This window comes from Rattus norvegicus, chromosome X (genome assembly GCF_021556685.1).
Source record: "Rattus norvegicus strain SHRSP/BbbUtx chromosome X, alternate assembly SHRSP_T2T, whole genome shotgun sequence".
NCBI lineage: Eukaryota > Metazoa > Chordata > Mammalia > Rodentia > Muridae > Rattus > Rattus norvegicus.
Genome location: NC_141554.1, coordinates 66,090,001 through 66,111,080, shown reverse-complemented (window position 1 = coordinate 66,111,080; position 21,080 = coordinate 66,090,001). Strand labels below are relative to the sequence as shown.

The window sequence follows — 21,080 nt, the reverse complement described above, 5'->3', positions numbered from 1 at the left end:
ATTAGGGTACACTGCTATACACATTCATCCCATAGTATCATATAGAACATTTTCAGTAACCTAAAAAAGTCTGATACAGTAACATTAAAGTCTGATTTAATAATAGTTGGGTAATGAGATTATTTTGTGCTTGGTAAGGTAGTGTATATCTGTAATTTCGGCACTTGGAAGACTGAGGCAGGAGGTTTAAAATTCACCCAGTTTGAGCTCTGTAGTGAATTTTAAGACACCGTAGGGTGCTGTGGCAAAATAACAATATGTTGTAAAACTAGAGATTTGTTTTCCTCAAGCAAACCTGAACAACCTTTACCATCTAGTCTGTTGTAGCATTCCTCTGCTTGAAAGAAGTGTGTGGATTCCCCCAACTGAAACCACTCCTGTCACATTATATTGTATTGTTTCGCTATATTTTCAGACTGAGTTAAGAGGTGTGATTGAATGACAATGCTGAATTTACATTCAACCCATACTGAGCATAGGAGCTCTTTAGAGTACTGAATCTCTACCTGGCAAAGGAAATATTTTAGTTTTGAATTAGCCATTTAATGTCCTTAAACTGAATTCAGCAGCAAGTTTATTTTAGGCACTTTGATACAAAGATCTTTACAGGCTCTGTAATGATCTTAATCAAATTACCTTTTGTCAGCACAGAAATCCATCTATGAATTAATTCATGGGTCTACAAGTGAAGATTCTTGTGAATTTGGCTAGAGGGGCACCCCAGTAGAAATGGTGAGCAATCGTACCGAGTTGTCAAAAGCTAACCATCATAAGAACAAGAAATACATTTTAAAAATTGGAAGGGAAAGAATAAAGGCATTACTTGCAGATTGCTGTAAACTTGGAAGACCCTGTGAAATTTATCATAAAAGACAAAAATTATTATAAGGACTTTAGAGATGGCTCAGTGGTTTAAGAGCACTGACTGCTCTTCCAGGGGTCCGGAGTTCAAATCCCAGCAACCACATGGGGGCTCACAACCATCTGTAATAAGGTCTGATGCCCTCTTCTGGTGTGTCTGAAGACAGCTACAGTGTACTTATACATATGCAATAAATAAATAAATAAATAAATAAATAAATAAATCTTTAAAGAAAGAATGCTAGTTTTAAAATTAATTACACATAGTAGCTTTTGAGCTATACAATCACCAATTAGAAAGTGTACCAGAAGAAATTTAATGTATACAAAGGACTAAGGATATGAAGTGTCAAAGAATATATTTAAATGCTTAATGTAAAGTAAACTTTAAAATATAGAAGATTTTAAAAAATTTAAAAATGCATTCTTGGTTAATTTGAACTGCATATTTTATAAGTTTACCTATTAAATATTATAAGTTTACCTTTTACGATTCCTTAGATTTTTAAAAAAGATCACAGTTTTTGTATATTTTGTTCAAAATTTAAACAATAAAAATACTTATGTAAACTACCATAGGAGTATAGGGTGATTATTTTTTTTACCATGAGTATTTAATGATTTGAATAGAATTGCTGTAGAAGAATTAAGAAATAAATTCAAAATTGAAACTAATAGTTTATAAGAGGATGGCTCATACCACTAGATAAAAATCATCTGGAAAATGTATAGTTGAATGTTCTTCTTCCTTCAGGGCACAGAAGGATGTGATAAAGATGTACTAACCTTGAGAAGTCTTTCAAAACAGATGACTATGTAAAATAGTTTCAGGATCACAACAGATTATTTTCCTAGATTTCCAGCTCCTCACATGCTTATCCTCCCAACATCTGTTTTAGTGGTCTATCCATCATGAGTATGTGAATGTATGAATGTGTGGACATTGGCTCAGTGTTCGTAGTTTACCTTAGAGCTCATTCTTGGGTGTGAGCAAATAGACAGTAGCATGTATCAATTGTAGTATGATGGAGGAGTTTGACGACTCAAACTCCTTTGAGCGCTACTTGAGAACACTCTGAAATAATAAAAAAAAAACAGACTCCAAAAAAAAGAGGAAACCATCAGTAAATTTGACCATAAATTTAGAAGAATTTATATTGACTGGAGAGATGACTCAGTGGCTAAGAGCACTGGATGTCTAGAGAACTTAGGTTCTAGAGATCCCAGCGCTCATATGACACCTCCTAACTGTAACTCTAATTCCAGGAGATCTGATGCCCTCCTCTGGCTTTCACAGCAGTAGACACCAAGATACATGTAGTAAAATACCCATATATATAAAATCTTCAGGAACAGAATTTCTGTGGTGCATTTATATTAAAAAAATGGTGAGCAACAAACAATGCAGTAACAAACAAGGCCTGATTTCCTTCATATATAAAGTATTCCTTTCCTCTTCATGAAACTGTGAGGTTAAACAAACCATTTCGTATCTGAAAAGAAAAGTACCCTTTCAAATCAGGGAGAAAAAGGAGAACCCCTTAGTAGGGAAAACTGGGCTAGAGGAAGGAAAAAGCAACTCTTGGGCAAATCTATGTGAACTTACAGGGTACTACCTTTATATGGTAAAAAGGCAGGCTTTACAGCAGTGTATTTAACACTCTTGTAATGGTCTCATTTTTATTTTTTGAAATAGAGTCCCATGCATCCCCACTTTATTCAGTCCTGGGTATTGAACTCTTGGCTTCTTGAATAGTGGGCGAGTATTCTATCCATTGTGCTATGCTTCCAGTCCCCATTTATTTTTTTTTAAAAACAGGGATTATTAATATATGCTAATATGTGTATATATAATTTCTAAACTTGACACAATATATCCATTTTATTTCTGTCTGTAATGCATATTTAGAAATATCAGGAGGCCGTAGTTTTACCTTGCATCACATCTGATTTTGGAGCAGCCACATTACAGTGTTCAGGAGCTGCGTGCAGCACTAATGTCTGACATACTGAGCGTCATGTTAGAAAATGTAAAGAAAAGAACATTGGGCTGGAAGTTCAGTCCACAAATCAGTGCAAGGAGTTGACTTTTAGGAAGTTTTATTTTCTTAGGTGTAAAGGATTAGGGTAGAGCTCCAAAGTCGAATCTTCTACCTTTAAAATTTAGGGCTAAAATACATGATTTCATGTTACCTGTCAAATGTAAATTCTGGTCACTTCTCATAGACACTGTATTTTAAAAGCCTCCTTTAAATACTTTTATTCTTAGAGGAGTACATTTCATATTTTAGATACATATTTAGAGGATCTATTTAGAGGATATCTTTGTTGCTTTCTTCAAATTGCTACGGAACTACACACTTGGTATGAACCATTTAGAATCACTCTATTCTATTGGTAGAATTAAGTCTGATTTGAGGCTTTGCTAATCCAGACAGTGTCTGGAGAACTTGAGAGAGTTAGAATAGCCACATAAGCAGTATGTGGAGAGGAAAAAAAAGTAAATATTGAATGAGAAGGAAATTGAGAGAGACTACTCCTAAGTATAATTCTGTTAATAAAGTGCATTGTTCAGAAAATCATCTTAAACAGCAGAGAGAAAAATGAGAGTAATGCAGAGCAGTGATTCTCAACCCTGACTGCATATTAGCATCACTCAGTTTTAAAAAACCCAGTACCCCATTCTGAATGGCACTGGTGATCCTCAAAGTAAGTTCTCCAAATCAGCAGCAGCAGTAACATCTGGAGACCTGTTAAAGATGCTGATTCTCAGGCCCCACCCCAGCCCTCAATCAGAAGCCATGGAGATGGTGCCCAGCCACCTGTGTTAATGCTCCTTTGGGGAATTCCAGTGTGCAGCCAGAGTTTCAAACTGAACAGCAAGATGTTGGATGTGGTATTTCAGGCAGGTTTCCTGTTAGCTGCAAGCTACCATCTTATAGGGGTCATGGGGACTGAACTGAAGAAGAAACGTAATCTACGTGCTAGGTCTTTCTAATTTCTGATTTAGGGATTTGAGTAATCTATTAAAGTTATAGGAGGCTAGCTGTCATCATGCCTTTTAGCCCTAAACAAATCAATGTCAAGAAGGGAAGCAAAAAAACACTGGAGGAGGGACTATTAAAGGTTGGGGAGAAGGCAGGTAAACTAGGTAGTTATTACAAGTGAAGGGATTCTAGACAGATTATAACGTATTTTATTTGTACCTATGGGATTCTTAAAGGACTTAGGTGTTACAGGGATTTTATGCCTAGTTTATCATCTATCAGTTTTATTTGATCAGAAATTACAAAAGGTTTGTTTGCCTCTTTTGTCATTTGATACTAAAGGGAACATTTTCTCTTAATATTTAGACTTTTGTTGTAGGGTGCATTTTATAGAGATACCATGAATTTAAAACTAATCAAGAATATAAAATGCATATTTTCAAAATATAAGATGATCCCTGCTTGAAAAGGTTGTAGTGTGTGTCATTGTTTTGATTTCTAGTCCTCCAAAAAAATAAAAAAATAAAATAAAAATTACAGTACCTCTGATTTCCAAGGCATATTCTAAAGACATTGTGATTTCTCCAAGCTAAATCTTAGGTGTGTGGAGATTTTTCAGCCTTGACAAAATAAGAATAGACCCATTATAGTATCCTATTCATTTGATTTTTCGAAAGTTAGGGGAAATATGCAGATCTTTTCAGAGCCTCTCGTTTGGTGCCTCCTCATTAGGAGGCAGTGGATGAAGGAGAGCGAGCTGGGCTGTGTTCAGAATGCGTCTGCAGCTGCTTATCTCTAGGGATCTCGGCAGTGGGACTCTGTAAGCCCTTGCTGTGTGTATTTCTTTTTCTTGTCCCTGAATACTACATTTTGCAAGAGAAAGTCAGTTTTGATAATTTACCAAAAAAGGGGGCATTATAGTGGAATGCATGCCTCTTAGGGGGAAAAAACTGCTTCTTTACTACAAAAAAATCAAACCTGCCTCTCACATCTGACTTTAAAACATTCTAATCTAACTTTTGCAGTCATATTTATTAGTGAAAAGATAATAATGCTATATGGAAAAACTGCTTACCTACTGAAAATGCTATTTTGATTTTCATATTAATTCCTGAGTAGTCAGTTTATCTTTTAGATTGTTTTGTGAATTGGGATTTCTGTGAGAATAAAGTGGTTTTCAAACCATTGGTGATATTGCTGAACATCTTCCATAAATAGCAAACACACACATTTCAACAGCTTTTTTTGGACAGTACCACAGTTGATAATTTCTTTACAATAAAATGTATGTTCTTTATTATTAACATCATTTTCCCATCTTATGTTCTGGCATTTAATGTGAACCTTCATCTCGGCATGTAGACTTACCTTGTGTTGTCAAGAGGACAGAAGTGGCTTTTGTGCAAAGCTAAATAGTTTTCACTTTATTGTCTGCTACGAAACAGCTGCTGAAACCAGAAAAATGCCATCTCATCATTGGGCCTGGGGTGTCCAAAAGAGGCAGGAAAACAAATGACTGTAGCTCCCTGTCTGCCCTGGCACTCTCCTCCTTTTGCTCGTTTTCATTGCCGTGAAGAGCAGGAGAACAATATTCTGCAATTAAGGATTCCATTAAGTTGAAGAAAAGAGCAAATGGGGGATGTTTGTTCTCCAAGCTGAAAAAATTTGTCTGGGGTAGGGGGGGACAGTGGTAGTGGTATAGAGAGAGGTGGGTGGAGAGACGAAGTCAGGGCTGTTTGTTGAATATACTGTTAAGGACTGTTACCATCCTAATTAATCAAGTTAGAAATTACAGCTGTAGTCGGTTTCCCCCCAATTCTTGTTATCAATTTTCTTCTCTTTTGAGACAAAGCAAATATAAATTTTGTGTTCATTTGTCATTCGTTCTTTGACTTCAGCATCTCTGAAAATAACAATGTAGCACAAAAGCCCAGTATTTACCTAGTTGTAATGTGGGTTGCCATGGTGTTTTGCAAATTATTGCAATTATGTTCACCATGCGAGTCGCCCTTGGTAACTGGCGAAAAAACTGATAATCCTGTTTTGAACAAAAGGTCAAATTGCTGAATAGAAAGTCTTGATTAACTAAAAGATGTACAAAGTGGAATTATTTCCTACCATTCAGAAATAGTTCTTGATCGGGTTTGGGGGAGGGGGTGAGTAAGTACATCTGATTACTGAAGTACAAAGCATTGAAAGGATGTTGTCTTGAGCCTTTCATGTAGTCTTAATGGTGGCTTTTTTGTCAAATTTACCCATTTGCGGCATTGAAAGAGGCAGCTGCATTTAAGCTGGAGAGACGGTGCTTTTTCAAGAGTTCAGTGCATGGAAAGTTCTCAGCAGTATCTGCAGTTTACTAGTAGCCCCTGGTCTATTAAAACTGATGTGCCGCATTTGAGCCCATTGCTCTCAGTACTTGTGAACCCCTCTGGCTGATGATCTAATAAAGTGCTCTTACTGGACAATCTCTGATCAGCTACTTTAAAAAGGAGGCTGGGGGAGGGGGGTGTTAGGAGAAGCCTCACAGGCAGTCAGTCCTGGTACTGGCCAGAAGAGAGGAAGAAAGTGGCTAAACCGAAAGGGTTGTCAGCGTGACGATCTGTACTGAGGTATTTGCCATGGCTTTGGAGTTTCTGTGCCCCAAAACTCTTGAGCTGAGATCACATTTCCCCCCCTCTTCGGAAGAAATCTTTATTTCAGTTAAGATTGGATGAAGGATTGGGAATGCCTTTTTTGAAATACTGGACTCCACCTTGATATGTGTTTTAGATTGCGGGTATCCAAAGTTCCCCATGTTACAGTCAAAGGTCAAATGGATTTCATCTCTTTTGAATGTCATAGAGCATGTGTGGAACATGAATTTGAAGGGAAGGATTCTTTTTCTGTAGTGACCACCTGAGAACTCAGTTCTCAAAACTTTGGAAAGTGTGTGAAAGGAGCTTGAAAGCAAAGCAAACTTGAACAAGTTTGTGGGTTTACATTCTGCATCACCTAGCAACCCCCTGGCTCAGCCAGATCTCTTGTCTCCCCTTAGTTCTGTTTACAGACTATTCAGACGGCCCTTCGAGACCATGAAAGATATTCAGTTTCATTAGTACTATTCTCAAGGAGAAAATAATTAAAGTTAAATGAACAAACATTGCCTGGTGATACTGTGAATTCCATTTTGATTTTTATGAGGCAACTGGATAGATGATTCAGTTTTCACACTTGTTATTTGGTATCCAAAGACATGTTTCATTAAGCCATGCTAACCAATACCCACACACACACACACACACACACACACACAATTGATAGAACTTTTAACTCCACTTGAGCAAAGAAAATTCTGTGGTGAAAGACTGTGCCTGCTATTCTGGTTTAATTTTTTCATTTGCCTAGAGACATCTGGGTGGATCCATATTCACACTGGATCCAGGCAGGCAAGAGGGTGTGGAGAACAAGATGTCTCTCTTAAAATTGATTTATTACCTACCTTTAGGGATCAATCATAAGGAACTGTATTCAGGTCATATTACATACGAGACTATGCATTTTTAATGAGTAGGTTAATTTGTTGAATCATTCCAATGTTTCCAAAACATGTCTTGTCATTTTCTGTTTAAAAACTGCTTATGTGATTAAATTGACTCATTTTTGAAACTTTAGTGTTAGTAGGAAAAACATCGCCCCACTCCTCGCCATGAACATATTCTCTACAAATTCATCTTGGCAACAACCAAACATATAATGCTTAGAATATTTTTCAGGTATGTCAGTAAAAGTCCTTGCCAATAAACGTTTCCATCATCACTAACAGTTTTTTAGATCTTTAAATTAATATGGTTCTGTTTGTTTGTTTTAAAAAATACAAAAGGAACCTTGCAAAGATAAACGAAGCTGGAGGTTTTGCAGCAGTTCTTTCTAGTCTTTTCCCCTCTGGACATGGTGATAAAACCAAGCAATGAGCTTGCTTTCGAAGTTTGCTATTTTGAGTACAAAACTATGGTAGTGGATTTTTTAAGAGTGATGGCTTAAAATGATGATAGACATAATTAACAATTTCTCTTAGCATTTCATCACTAAAATGTTAGTGTAAGCACCAGAGTAGCCATTTTGCCATGTCATTACATTTGAGACTTTTTCCTCTTTTTCCATGTTGAAATGATTATATATGTGCTTTAACTTGATATGTCCATTTATAACCATGTTAGGGAGTCAGACAGTCATCACAGTTGGAATATTACATCCCCAAGTCACTTGTAGCATCACGTGAAGGGGATAAAGTGTTTTAGGAAAAGATTCGTGATACAATAGAGATGAATGGGATGGAGAGAAGCAAATGCTTTCAGTTTTTCATGTAAAGTGAAAGCAGGGTAGCTCTGAAGTCTTGAATTCTTATTATTTGTATTTTGTTAGAATCGCTAACATCCGCAGCACATGGTTTGGTTGCATGGGCTCTTTGTGCTTTGTTGACAGTCGACAGGCAAAGCAAAATTGTTCCTGAAACAAGGTACTGTATACTTAGTTGTGACCTGTAATAACCTAAGAATGTAGTTTGCTTTTGAGTTGAATGAATAGGCAGAGTATTTTATAGAATAAGCTTGAGTATACTGAGTGGGGTTTTTTTTGTTGTTGTTTTTTTGTTTGTTTGTTTGTTTGTTTTAGCTACCCATACAGGGAGATACATGTCCTTCGCTGAACTTTTTCCACCTAAAGTGTAATTTTCCATATAAAGTCATTTTAAGTATATTTTCCCCAGTACTAGCATGGCAACAATTGTAACTGTTGTTGTATTGTCCTATAGTAGTAAAATACAATTGCTGGCAATTGTTGGCTTTCTGTGCTCACACTGTAGCAGAAGATGGCTTACACAGATGTACTTCAGGTACATCTTCTGATGTTTAAACTCTGATTGCAAATTAAAATAGCAAGACCATGGTATTGAATTTGTTGTGAGGAAAAGTAGACCAGGTTGCTAATTTATCATGTAATATACAATTGGTGAGGTTGGAGTTTGTCCACTTGTGCTATTCTGTGTGTTTAAATGAGGAGCACAGTTTGCATGTAACCTATCATAACAGTTTGGGAGTGCTTCATTATCCTTTCAGCAGACTGATGACAGAGTCTGTCCTTACACACATGGTAAGATCAATAAGTTTCAAATAGCTTGGACAAAGTGACACAGGGCTATTCATTTAAAGAGATCTCTAACTTAAAAATCAATTTTAATAATATTTAAAATTCTTACATTGACTGACACACCACTTTCTACTTTTGATTATTTGATAATTTGGTTTAAAATATTTTTGTATTAAATTTGGTAAGTAGTTTATATATTTATTTTACTTGCTTTGCCCTTTCATCTCCTAGTCTGGCACCTCTCTGAGACTTAATAATCACTCTTTGGCATATCAGCATGCTGCAGTATAGATATTTAACTTTAAAAGCAAATCTGTGTTCCTGTTAAAACTTCCCCTGGAGAGCTTAGGGAAAAATTTCCCAGTTTTGGGTGTGAGGGTGGATCAGAGAGAGATAGATAGATAGATAGATAGATAGATAGATAGATAGATAGATAGATAGATAGATAGATAGATAGATAGAAAGAAAACCTGGAAATCCCAAATCATACCGTGTCATTCTTCAAAAGCAGCTGTGGGCCCATACTGTACTCTGTCTGTCTAGAAGAAGACCCCCTTTTTAATGCATTGGGCATAATTCTGTGGCAGAAAATGTTGCCTACAAGAGAACCCCAGAACTTTATAAATGCCTTTGGATGAAAAGAGAATCTGATATGCTTTGAATCTGAATAGTTTAGGAAGAAGGGTGGTTGGTGAGTGTTATAAAAACTAATAATGATATGATAGATGATGAAATAGCACGCAGACTGACAGACCTTGCCCTGTGACTGTGTCCCTATAACAGCTCTGTCGTGGCAGAACCATCTCTTGAAGATCTCTGAATCCTCAAGTAAAGCAAAGACTCTGTCTTCTTCCCTTGTCATCTATTCTGCCATCTAAAATTTCATATTAAGTACTGCTTTGTTGGGAAAAATAAGAAATTCTCTCTGACGTTGACCACATTCTTGTTAATATTTTCCACTCAATTTGAAAGCAGTTCCACTATTAATATTAATTACTATTTATCCATTATTAGAGTTCTCCCCTTTTTCCCTTCCCTTCCCCTTGTCTGTCTGTTTGTCTGTCTGTCTGTCTGTCTCTATATCTATGTAGTAGCCTGGGACTCACAATGTAAACCAATTTAGTCTCAAACTCAGAGATCCACCTATCTCTCTCCTTAATGCTGAAATTAAAATTATATATCACCACACCTGGGTTTAGTTCTCTACTTCGTAATGCCACTCCCTAGACAATGACCAGGCTCTATTTCATGACTAACTGTAGTGCACTTTTAAAATGCATTGTCGGCTGTAACTTAACAGTGATGCTCCTCAGTGCATTTACTGAACATTTTGTGAGGTTCTCTTTGATCCTCTGAACAACAGTAATACGCATTACTTTTGTTTTATAGATGAGGAAACTTAGGTTCAGAGAGAGATTTGGTAGGTTTGGTGGCTTACACAAAATTATCCACAAAAATGTGGGAGAACAGGGTTTCATGGAGTGGGTTTGTACACTAGTGTCTAGGAAGAAGACTGCTAAACTCAAACCAGATTATTCTTTGACGGCTGAGCAATTAGGAAGGTAAAATAAAATGCTTAAGGGACAGTGTGAACCAGTCTATGGTTATTGTCTAATGAAATAAAGAGAAGCCCCAGTGGGTTGAGAAAGTTTGGAAGAATGAACATTTTATTCAAGCAATGGATGTTTTAGGAATGGATTATGTGACATGCAATGTCGAGGTTAAGCTAACCAAAGTTTCATGAGCATAGTGACAAAAGCAATTCAACGGAGCAAAGACTATTTGCTGACAATTGAGAAAGCAGTGACCAGGATTTGCTTGTAAACATTTGAAAGTCAGACTGTGAGCTTGTTACCTATCTGTGGAGAGGTGATAGGGGATGGACAGCCCTGGCGAACTATACTTAACCTCTTTTTGTAGTGGGTGTGGGAGAGAATGGGCTCAGGGTAGCCAGGGAAGAGGCTACCGAAGCAGAGCAGCTTAAAATCTGCAATTTTTTGTGAGTTTGATGTTAACAGGGCTGTAGATGAAAAGTCAGTGTGACAAAATAGGTGACTGGCTGGTGATAGAAGAACCCATTATATATACTTAACTCATGGGAATTTAAGATCCAGGGCTTATGGCATTTAATAAGTGTGCTCCTCTGTCTTTGAATTTTATGAAATAAGTTTTTGCATGCCCCTGTTGTACCACGTTTCTAGATCTGAGTAAGCTCTGCATCTTCGAATCCCAAAAGTATAGATGTACACAAATGACACAAATGAGAAATAGTTTGTGTTCTAAGTGCAACTAGCAATGATGCCTCAGTACAGGTGAAAAAGGATCTCTTTTTGGCATGTACAAACAGAAGTCATTTTAGCTGAGACCTCAGAAATAGAATTTAGCAATCAAAACTGATCAGTATTTGGAACAGTTTGGTGCACAGTGGTTTTAAAGAATAGTGATGCCGAGATAAAACAACAGGTGATAGAGCTTTGAGTGTTTGTGTTGTTATTGGACAGGCTCACTTGGCCTCCTCTGACCCTTTCATTTATGAACGTGATTAAGCCAGGCAACTGAAAATGTAATGTCCTTATTCCTATTTGCTGTAAGAATTTGAATATACCGTTGCACAATAGTCAGATAACATATTTGCATGCAGACTTCTCATACTGGTTTTACAAGTTTCTTTGAAAAATTCTTTTCTTAGATTGGACTTCCAAGGAACGTATTCAAAACACATTTCTGCTTCTATTGACTTGGCAACAGATTCTTGGACTGTTCATGTTATCCCATGGGGAAAATGAAAAAGTGTAGTTTTGTCATTGTGAATGATCATTTTAAGCAAGGTCCCATAATACCAGTAGCTTCATTTGCTTTGTTTCTGTTGCTCTTTATAAATAAAATTCACTATAATGATTTTGTACTGGATACTTTGTCCCATCTTGGATTTTTCCCAAAGTCTGTGATATTTATTTTTTTTACAAGTGTTCCTTGAAAGTTAAACTTATCATTGTTTCTTTAATATCCCTTTATGGAATGAAGTTAGCTGAAATGTACTAGGTGAAAATGAACTGAAACAAAGCATGTATTGAGAACACTGAGCCTGGTTCCCCCAGAAAAGAGTTCTGTGTAAAATATAGCATGTCCAAAAGCTTAATTATCAAAATAAACCACGAGACATAAAGAGTTACCAGCTTTTACTATTTTCTTTCCCATCAGTTCTCTTCACACAGTTATCAGCATGTTTAATTTTCATGCATAATAGCACTAGTTTTGTTGTCATTTGTAAAGGGAGATTAACAGATAGTAAGTACAAACAAACCCAAACAGGCACTGAATAGAAAGGTGACAAAGAAAGAAAGACCTCTTTAATGTTAATTATAACTGCTAGGAAATTTAGACAAATTATATTATCTGTTTTCTATATGATTTGAAAGGACGTTTAGTTAGTAACTGTCAGAGATTGAGTTAGGTGTTTGCTTTTGTAAAACGGGTGAAGCGGCAACTTAGCATCTTCTGGTTGGCAGCTCACTTGGTGAAGCATGGTGCAGTGTTGCAGGGCTGCAATCAAGTGTTCAAAACGTCTGAAAAGGACTTAAACTTTTAGAACATCATATTTTGTAGATGAAAAAACAAATTCCTGGACCGAGTGTTATGCCTGTAATTTCTGCATTCAGGGGACATAGCCAGGACGACTGTGAGTTAGAGGCCAGCCAGAACCTGCCTTAAAATACATAATACTAATACCAACTTATTATTTAATGACTAAGTTGTATTCTGGTACTTAATGATCTCTTGCCTCAACCCATGATATTGAGCTGGGTGTGATGACACTTTGCTTATATCCCGATTACTTTTGGGGCTAAGGCAGGAGGATTATGAGTTTATGGACAGCTGAGCTATATAGCACAAACCCACAACCCCCATCTGCAAAGTGAATGCCATGGTAGTTGTTACCTACTTGCTTTTTGTTGTTGTTGATGGTAAAATCCAGTGAATTACAGCTTTCTAAGACTAAGTTAAGAGCTTTATGTGTCAAATACATCCCTTCTCTATGCTTAGCTGCTGGTACTCTGTGAGACTATGCTTTCATATTTAGATTATAGTTTCTTGAAATGCTGTGCCTGGTGCCCCTTTGGCAGTTTCCCATTATATTTAATAAAACTCTAGTTACATGTCAGAAATTTTATAAGAATTTGTTTGATAGTCTGTACCTGGTAGGTTCACATTACAATTTAAAACAGTTTAATTTACTGAATGAAGTCATGAGTTAAATCTTCTGAATATATTGACTAGATGACTTTTTTATAGTTTAAAGGAAAGTTGTACAAATGCACTTTGCTTTGTTTGAAAGCCATAGATGAAGCTAGAAGAACTAGTTCTTGGTGGATTCCTTTGAGTTTATTTGTAGCTCCTTCCAGGAAACAGTGATAAATGAGGAATGAGGTCAGAGCAGTGAGTGAGGGCATCCCTCAGGTTTGGAGTAAAAGCACATGGAAATGCTGTGATGTGGGTGGAGGTCACAGTATCCTTACTTAAGCCACACTCCTGGGTATACGGCTTCTATCAGGGGGCTAAGACAAGCTGCTGAAAATGGAGATGAGGAATGGGGTTATACGTGTTACTTACTCCTTTTGTAACTAAGCCATCCCCTGACTCTAGCCTCAATTCTTTGGCATGTGTTGTTCTTTCTGCCCAAGTTGTTTTTCCTTTTTCTTCCCACTGACCAAACTTCTGGTTATTCTTCAAGTCAGAAATTACATCTCTCAGAATGCCCCAAGCCTTATGGCTAGCCAATATCTCCCTTAGAGCCTTATAGGAATGGATACTGTGAGGTGAGAGAACATAAAAACCCTAGTTGCTTACCGATATACCTCAGCATCTCACCTTGCTTGGCTTTACTGTGTCTCTGTAGCAGTGTGTGTATCACCAAAGCCCAGAAGCCTTAGGGCCTCAGTGTGAATGGGGATCTCAACTGCAATAGCTTGTCTTTTCTTTCTATTTAACATACATTTTATAGTAAACAATGCTATTTTAAAATGATAGACCTACTGTATTGTATCACCGTGAGAAAATTCAAAGAACAGGAAAGGCAGAGTTAACTAAAGAAGAAAAGGTGACATCATATTTACAGGCCAGAGAAATAGGCAATGGCTGCTACAAACCTCTGAAAACTAGTGCTTATTCAAGTTGTCTATAAAGAAACTGAGCCTAGCTCTGTAAGTAGCCGTGATCGCTCCGCTATTGTGGAGCTCACTCATTTCTATACACTTGGTGGGATGGTCTTAACCCAAACCCTTTGATTTATAGGTTGTGTATAATAGTTTTTTATTGGGAGATTTTGATGTGGGGGGGGCACATATTTTTTTTTTTTTTTTAGAAAAGGGAGAACCTTATGGAAATCCCTCTGAGTTTTTTCTTTAAGGTTTTACTTTTTTTTTACTTTATGTGTAGGACTATTTTGCCTGTTATGTATGTAAATACAGCATATGTAGTGCACACAGAGACCAGAAGAGGATGTTGGATTTTCTGGAACTGGAGTTTACAGATGGTTGTGAACTGCCATGTGGATGCTGGAATTGAACCATAGTTTCTGGAAGAATGGCCAGTGTGCCTAACCATTGAGCCATCTCTCCAACCCCATGATTTTTCTAACTTTTGCCTTTAGAGCATACATCTACTTAGCATATCCAATGAGGTGGGTAATTAAATTATTTTGTAATCTCTTCGGAAGGTTGGTAATGTTGATAACAGAAGGGTTTATTATTTTCGTTGGTCAATGGTGGTTTTTCTTTCTTGTCTCTCCAGGGCTGGTTGATGTGTGAGGAGCCAACTTGTCGCAATCGCATTCGTCGTCTTCCCCTTCATTTCTCCCGAAATGGGCCTCTGTGTCCAGCCTGCATGAAAGCTGTGCTCAGACCAGAGGTAACGCTCTCCTAATGCTGAAGTATTAGCAGAAGACAGCAGGGGATTGTTTGTCTGTCCTTTAGCTCTGAGAAGCACATGCTAGATATTTGCCCCGTGAAGACATTTCTCTATCACATTCATATATTTTTCTTCACTATCCAGACTTCAAGAAAATACATGCTTTATTTTTAACATATCTTAAAATTATATCAAGGGGAAACATTAATTCTTTTGATTTACTTATCTCTCATAAGGGTTACAATTACAAAAGAGATTCCTTTGTAGAAACTGCTAGTATCATTCTTTAGACTTAATCAAATCTCATTTTGTAAGCAGTAGAAAGTCTTCCAAAACTGTACTTCAATAAATTTCTCTTGAGGCGGGTTCCTGCCCTCTGTGGCATTGCTTATCGGTATCTACAAGATCATTGGTTCCTGAGCAAACCTAGTAGAGTCGCCTGAGAGACAATGTACCATGCTGTTAGTGACTACCAGCTATGGACCATGGAGTCTGGTAATTAAGACGCCTTTCCTCCCGTACCCGCTGGGAGTGCCTCAATCCAGTCAGCAGCTTCCAAACTGTGGTGAACAGAATGTTTGCAAATCTTTTGAACAAAAATGATCTTATAATTAGTTACTATCTAAACTATGACTGAGCTAGACGAATTAGTTCTATAAGTCTTCTCGGACCTTGCAGTGTGATCACATAGCCTGTTTCACAGAATACGCCTTATATTCAAACTTTATTATAGGTATTTGCAGGGATTTTGTTAAAAAGGTAAAAGTTGGTGACCTTTTATTACTTATTTTTAATGCAAAAGCAGCATTCTAGTTGTCTCAGTTTTTGATGTAAAACCTTATCTTTGAAAAAGATGATACAGTCTAATTTTAGGAAAGTGTTTTGGTGCATTGTCTTTTTCTCTGTTCTTTTGCATATTTATGTAATTTTGACTGCAGTCACAATGAAGGTGTGCTTTGTAGTTCTCAAGTGTTTTTCAGTGTGGCTACTTCATGTTTTACATTGAATTTTACCACACTTCTCACAGTTAGGCTACATCTTCAATTGGACTATACTAAAATTTTTATAATGATTATTTCCCACTTAAATAATCTTTTTCTTAATCTCAATTGTTTCATTAGGATAGAGTATTATCAATGTGCCTAAAAGTAAATATTATAGTGATTTATAATGTCACATAGCTTTCTTGATGGCAATCCTAGTTTTTTACTGTATACCAACACCTTATGAGTATCTTGGTTTGGTTGTTATGTTGTGTTTGTTTCTTTTCCTGAGACAGGGTTTCTCTGTGTAGCCCTGACTGTCCTGGAACTCACTCTGTAGACCAGACTGGCCTTAAACTCACAGAGAACCACCTGTCTGCCTCCCGAGTGCTGGGATTAAAGGCATGCACCATCATCACCCAGTTGAATGTACTGGTTTTAGCATAGACTTTCACACATTTGGACATTGCCGATAATTTATTTTTAAATAACTAGATAAATATTAAATGTACCTCGACTTTCTAAAGATTCAATAATTAGCATAATGATATATAGGGTTTTTAAATGTAGAACATGTGAGAATTAGCTATCCTGATGAATTGTTTTTGCATCAGTCTCAAGACTCAAGTCAACTAGTAAATAAATAGAACAAAGACACATGCTGTAGAGCTCCTTATTAACCTAGCTGTAGGGCAACACTTCTCAACCTTCCGAATGCAGTGACCATAAAATTATTTTTGTTGCCACTTCATATAGGTCATTTTACTACTGTTATGAATCATAATATAAATAGATGATATATGATTCCTGGGGTTGTGACCCACAGGTGAGAACTACTGCTCTAAGGAGAATCATACTTCATGAACTGATTTTGCCTTTGAGACTTAAAATATCTAACTCATCAACTTAAGTTGGAAATAGGGTTGTTTCTTAGAAAGTGAGCTAGTTTTATGCATCAATTCGTAGTGAGAGAAGAAAAAAAGGAATATAGTTAGAGGATCTTTAAGCTTATGATAAATATTGGTGGTATTGCTAGTAGTAATTTAATATATTAGGTTATCTTATGTTTTTTTGTTTTTTTTAAATTTTTTTCTTTTACTGGATTTTTTTAATTTACATTTTAAATGTCATCCACTTTCCTGGTTTCCCCTCCAGAAAACCGCTATCCCATCCTCCCTCCCACTGCTTCTATGAGGGTGCTCCCTCACCCACCTACTCCCTCCTGCCTCCCCACCCTGACATCCCCCTGCACTGGGGCATCAAGCCTTGGCAGGACCAAGGGCTTCTCCTATTGATGCCCAAAAAGGCCATCCTCTGCTACATATGCGAATGGAGCCATGGGTCTGTCTGTGTGTGCTCTTGGGTGAGACAACCACTTGTGATTTATCATCCTTTTTAAACGAGCCAACATAAGCATTTCAAAACAACTTACTCTTTTTCCGTTATATTCTACCTTTCTCCATACTGTAACATTTTAAGCAGATGGTTACCATAGGCTAAGGTACTTATCCCCAGGAGAAGCTTTGATAGATTGGCTGATGAGACATGACTTTCTGGAATTATGGTTTCAGAGCATATTGGTTAGTGAAATTGTCCTTAGCCTTTCTGACTAGGAGCCTTGAAAGCAGGACTCATTTTACTGTAGTCCATTCGAATTGCTAGTAATAAATTGGGAAAGCAATACTATGATGTTTCTGGGTTTTTCTGCTAGGAATAAAAACATTAATCTTTCCAATGATACCACCCAAGAAGCAGTTTTATAATAAACGTCATCACTGCAGTTTCTACAGGTTTTCCAAAATACCCGTTTTACAAGATTATGCCCTTTTCACTGGGTGTGGTGGTGCACGCCTTTAATCCCAGCAGAGACTGGTGGATCTTTTAGTTTGAGGCCATTTGGGCCTACAGAGCAAGTACCAGGAAAGCCATCCAGGATGGTATACCAAAATAGTGTCTTGAAAGCTTCACCCTCAAAAAAAGAAAAGATTATGCTCATTGAGTACTTAAGCTCTCAGTTACTGAGTCTTGGCTATATCTTTTATTTAATAATTATACTACGCATGCTTGTAGTCCCAGCAGTTAGGGTTTTGAGACAGGACTGCCATGAATTTGAGGCCAGCCTGGTCTATAATATGAAATGTGATTCCCTTCTCAAAAAAGTTTTATCAAACACCCATCCTATAAAATTTGCTCAGCGTTGGGAACATTTATAGATGTGTTCTATATTTTCTTATTTATAAATAGATGAATATATAAAAATGTGGTATGTCTACACAGTGTTGTTTGATTTAGTCATATAAAAGAGTGAAGTAATGCAATTTATAAGAAAATATGTTGAACCAGAAGTGAAACAGTACAGATTTAGAAAGACAAATATTTCAGATCTTCCCCATTTATAGACTCTAGACTTAAGAATACTACAGAGAGAGGATATGGGGCATCAGTATAAATCTAATTAAGCTACATTACAGGTATGAATGAAAATGTCACAAAATTCCCTGTTTTATATACATACTATTAAAACATTAGAAAGTAGTTCAACATTGATTGTATAAAATTGTTATCTGTGGGCAAAAAAAGAGGTCATTTGTAAATTGAACAAATCACAATCTATTTCTTGTACTACATTAGTGTTTATTTCAGATAGATTCATGTTTGTGGTAAAACACTGGATGTTTAAGGTGCCAGGATCATCTTTATCTAATAAACCACTCTCTTAGTCCTGGGTTTCAGCTAATTTGAATACTTTTTAGAATTGACTTGGAATATGCAACTTGGCTCTCCTTAATACTCATATCGCCTGAGTTATGAGCAAAAAAATGGGGACAGTTTTGTTTCCAGGGCTTTGGACATGCCTTTTCTCTCTTAGGTACATTAAAATATACTTTCTATATTCTTAAATTTTCTTTGGACTCGTGGGAATTTAGTGGTATACAAGTTAGTATACTGTGAATCTTCTCTGCTTTAAATTCTGAAGTGGGAAGTTTTGTATGTATTTATATTACTAAATAATAAGATTTTCCTCATTTGATGACAAGGCTTGGGCTTATCTAAATTAAGTGATACATATTTTAATAAGGATGTCATGTTTTGTTTTCTTAACATGGCTGTGTGCACAGATAGTAGCTGAATCACAGGAGATTCTGTGTTATGTTATTAGTCAAAACAAGCTTAAGTTTAAAAAAAATTAGTCTTTTATTGTAAAATAGAGTATATAGCTATGAGTTTAAGACTAGCTTAGGTTATGTTATAAAATACTTCCCCATAGCAACAAACAACCATACATTGATATTTCTAATTTTTATGTGCAGCTGAGAAAATGTCTGCACATGATTCCTTGGGTCATGGTAGTAATAAATTAAGAAATTAAACACTTCCTATGATAGAAATTCTGTGGTAGAGCTCTTTATGCAGTTGTTTATTCAACTAATTTTCTTGAAAGATACTTCCCACGGAAACAGGAACCTGCCCTTTGGTTCTACTTTGGGACAGTCCTCCAGAATAGAGGATAGAGGATGTTTCTTACATTATCCTCTATTGCAAAATTGCTAAGGTCCTTTCTGTCAACATCAGTTTCATGTACAACTTCTGTTCTTCTAGGGAGAGGGAAAATTATGAACCAAAATTATCATATATTATGACGTCAGAATGGCTATGCCTAAACAAATTGTTGGTTTGATGAGTAAGAGATGGATCAAGGGCTTGGGGATGGAGCTCAGTGGGAGAGATGTCAGATGGGCTGGGAATGTTGCTCAGTGGTAGAGCACTTGCCTGGCAAGCACAAGACTCTGGGTTCTGTCCTCAGCGTGAATGAAAAATGTTGTCAAACTACTTATATAGGCTTCAATGTATGACTCTTAACTAGTATTAACAAATATCACAAACCAGATGGCTTAAAGGTGAAATTTGGATGGACATATATAGATCATTAGTGGAATGCTAACACAGCATATACAAGATCATGGGTTGGCAATTTCTAGTATTACAAAACAACAACAGAAATAGCAGATATGTATTGCCTTATCATGCTAGAGAATAAAGTATAAGTGTCATCATAGCCATAACTTAATGGGGCAGCATCCCTTCTTGCCTCTTGTAGCATTTGATGATTTTTTATTTCTCTTGGCTCTATACACATTTTATTTTAATCTGTGTTTCTTTTGTCACATGGCCATCTTCTTACCATGTGTTTCTTCTCATAAGGACACCAGTCATACTGAATTAGAGGCCACATTATTTCACTCCAGTTTCTTTTTAACTTGATTTTTTTTTTCTGCCAAGATCGTATTTTAACATAAAGCTTGTTTATAGGTAACGGAGCTTAGGACTCCAGCATATGCTTTTGAGGGATGTATTTGTACTTGTACCAGACATTGTATTGACCTAGAGGTAATGGAAACCAAAACTAATAGTCGCTTAATAAAGAACAAACATTTAATTCTCAATCTCAGACAGTACATATTTTTAAAAGTAACAGAAATTCAGTCATAGGCTATTCATGATTTTCCTGTGATTCTTCTTTTTCTTCATTTGTCAACAACAGCAGCACCAACCTGTTTTTATGGTCACAACACAGTTCAACAAGGCTATACAAAGTTGTTCAAGACATCACAGAAATGTGAAGATAAGACTGATGAGTTAAAAGCATGGGCCCTGTGTGAGACTAGAGAGGTTCTTAGTGGTTAAGAGCTTACTGCTCTTCTGCAGGACCCTAGTTTAGTTCTTAGCCCCTATATCAGATAGCTCACTGCTGCCTGTAACTCTAGTCACAGGAGTTCTGACACACATTTCTGGTCTCTGTGGTCATGTGTGACATACACATATTATATATACATAAATAAAAATAAATAATTTTTTAAAAATATGCCTTCTAGCCAATTTATTCTTTAGGCAACCTTGTGGAACTCCTGACCACCAATACTTACTTATATATCATGAGCCAAAAGTTAGCCACAGGAAGTAATAGCTTCTTATCACTAAAGAGGAAAACCAACCAGCACACTGGAACCAATACCTTCCGATAAGCTTTGCAAAGTCTCTCAATGCATCACTCTGCCATTGTGGATAGTATGGATTCTGACTTTGCTTTGGTTACAGTGTTTTGACTTCAAGAGTTCTGGTGTTGTATTAGTCTCCTTTTATCTTTTCTAAGATATTGATTAACATGTTGAAGTGTGTTTATGCACGTGCCAGTGGAAAGATACCTTCTTCCGGTAGA

At 36.7% G+C, this 21,080-nt stretch overlaps 1 protein-coding gene across 2 annotated transcripts in view; it reads left to right on the top strand.

Moving 5' to 3' along the window:
- Pola1 (DNA polymerase alpha 1, catalytic subunit) overlaps positions 1-21,080 on the top strand; it is a 319,474-nt gene that overhangs the window by 193,869 nt on the left and 104,525 nt on the right. For both annotated transcript variants that reach the window (XR_015646455.1, NM_053479.1), the window contains 1 exon segment: positions 14,763-14,879. Coding sequence is in view for 1 of the 2 variants with exons in the window: in NM_053479.1 (NP_445931.1) it covers positions 14,763-14,879 (117 nt within the window). In the remaining variant the exon portion in view is untranslated.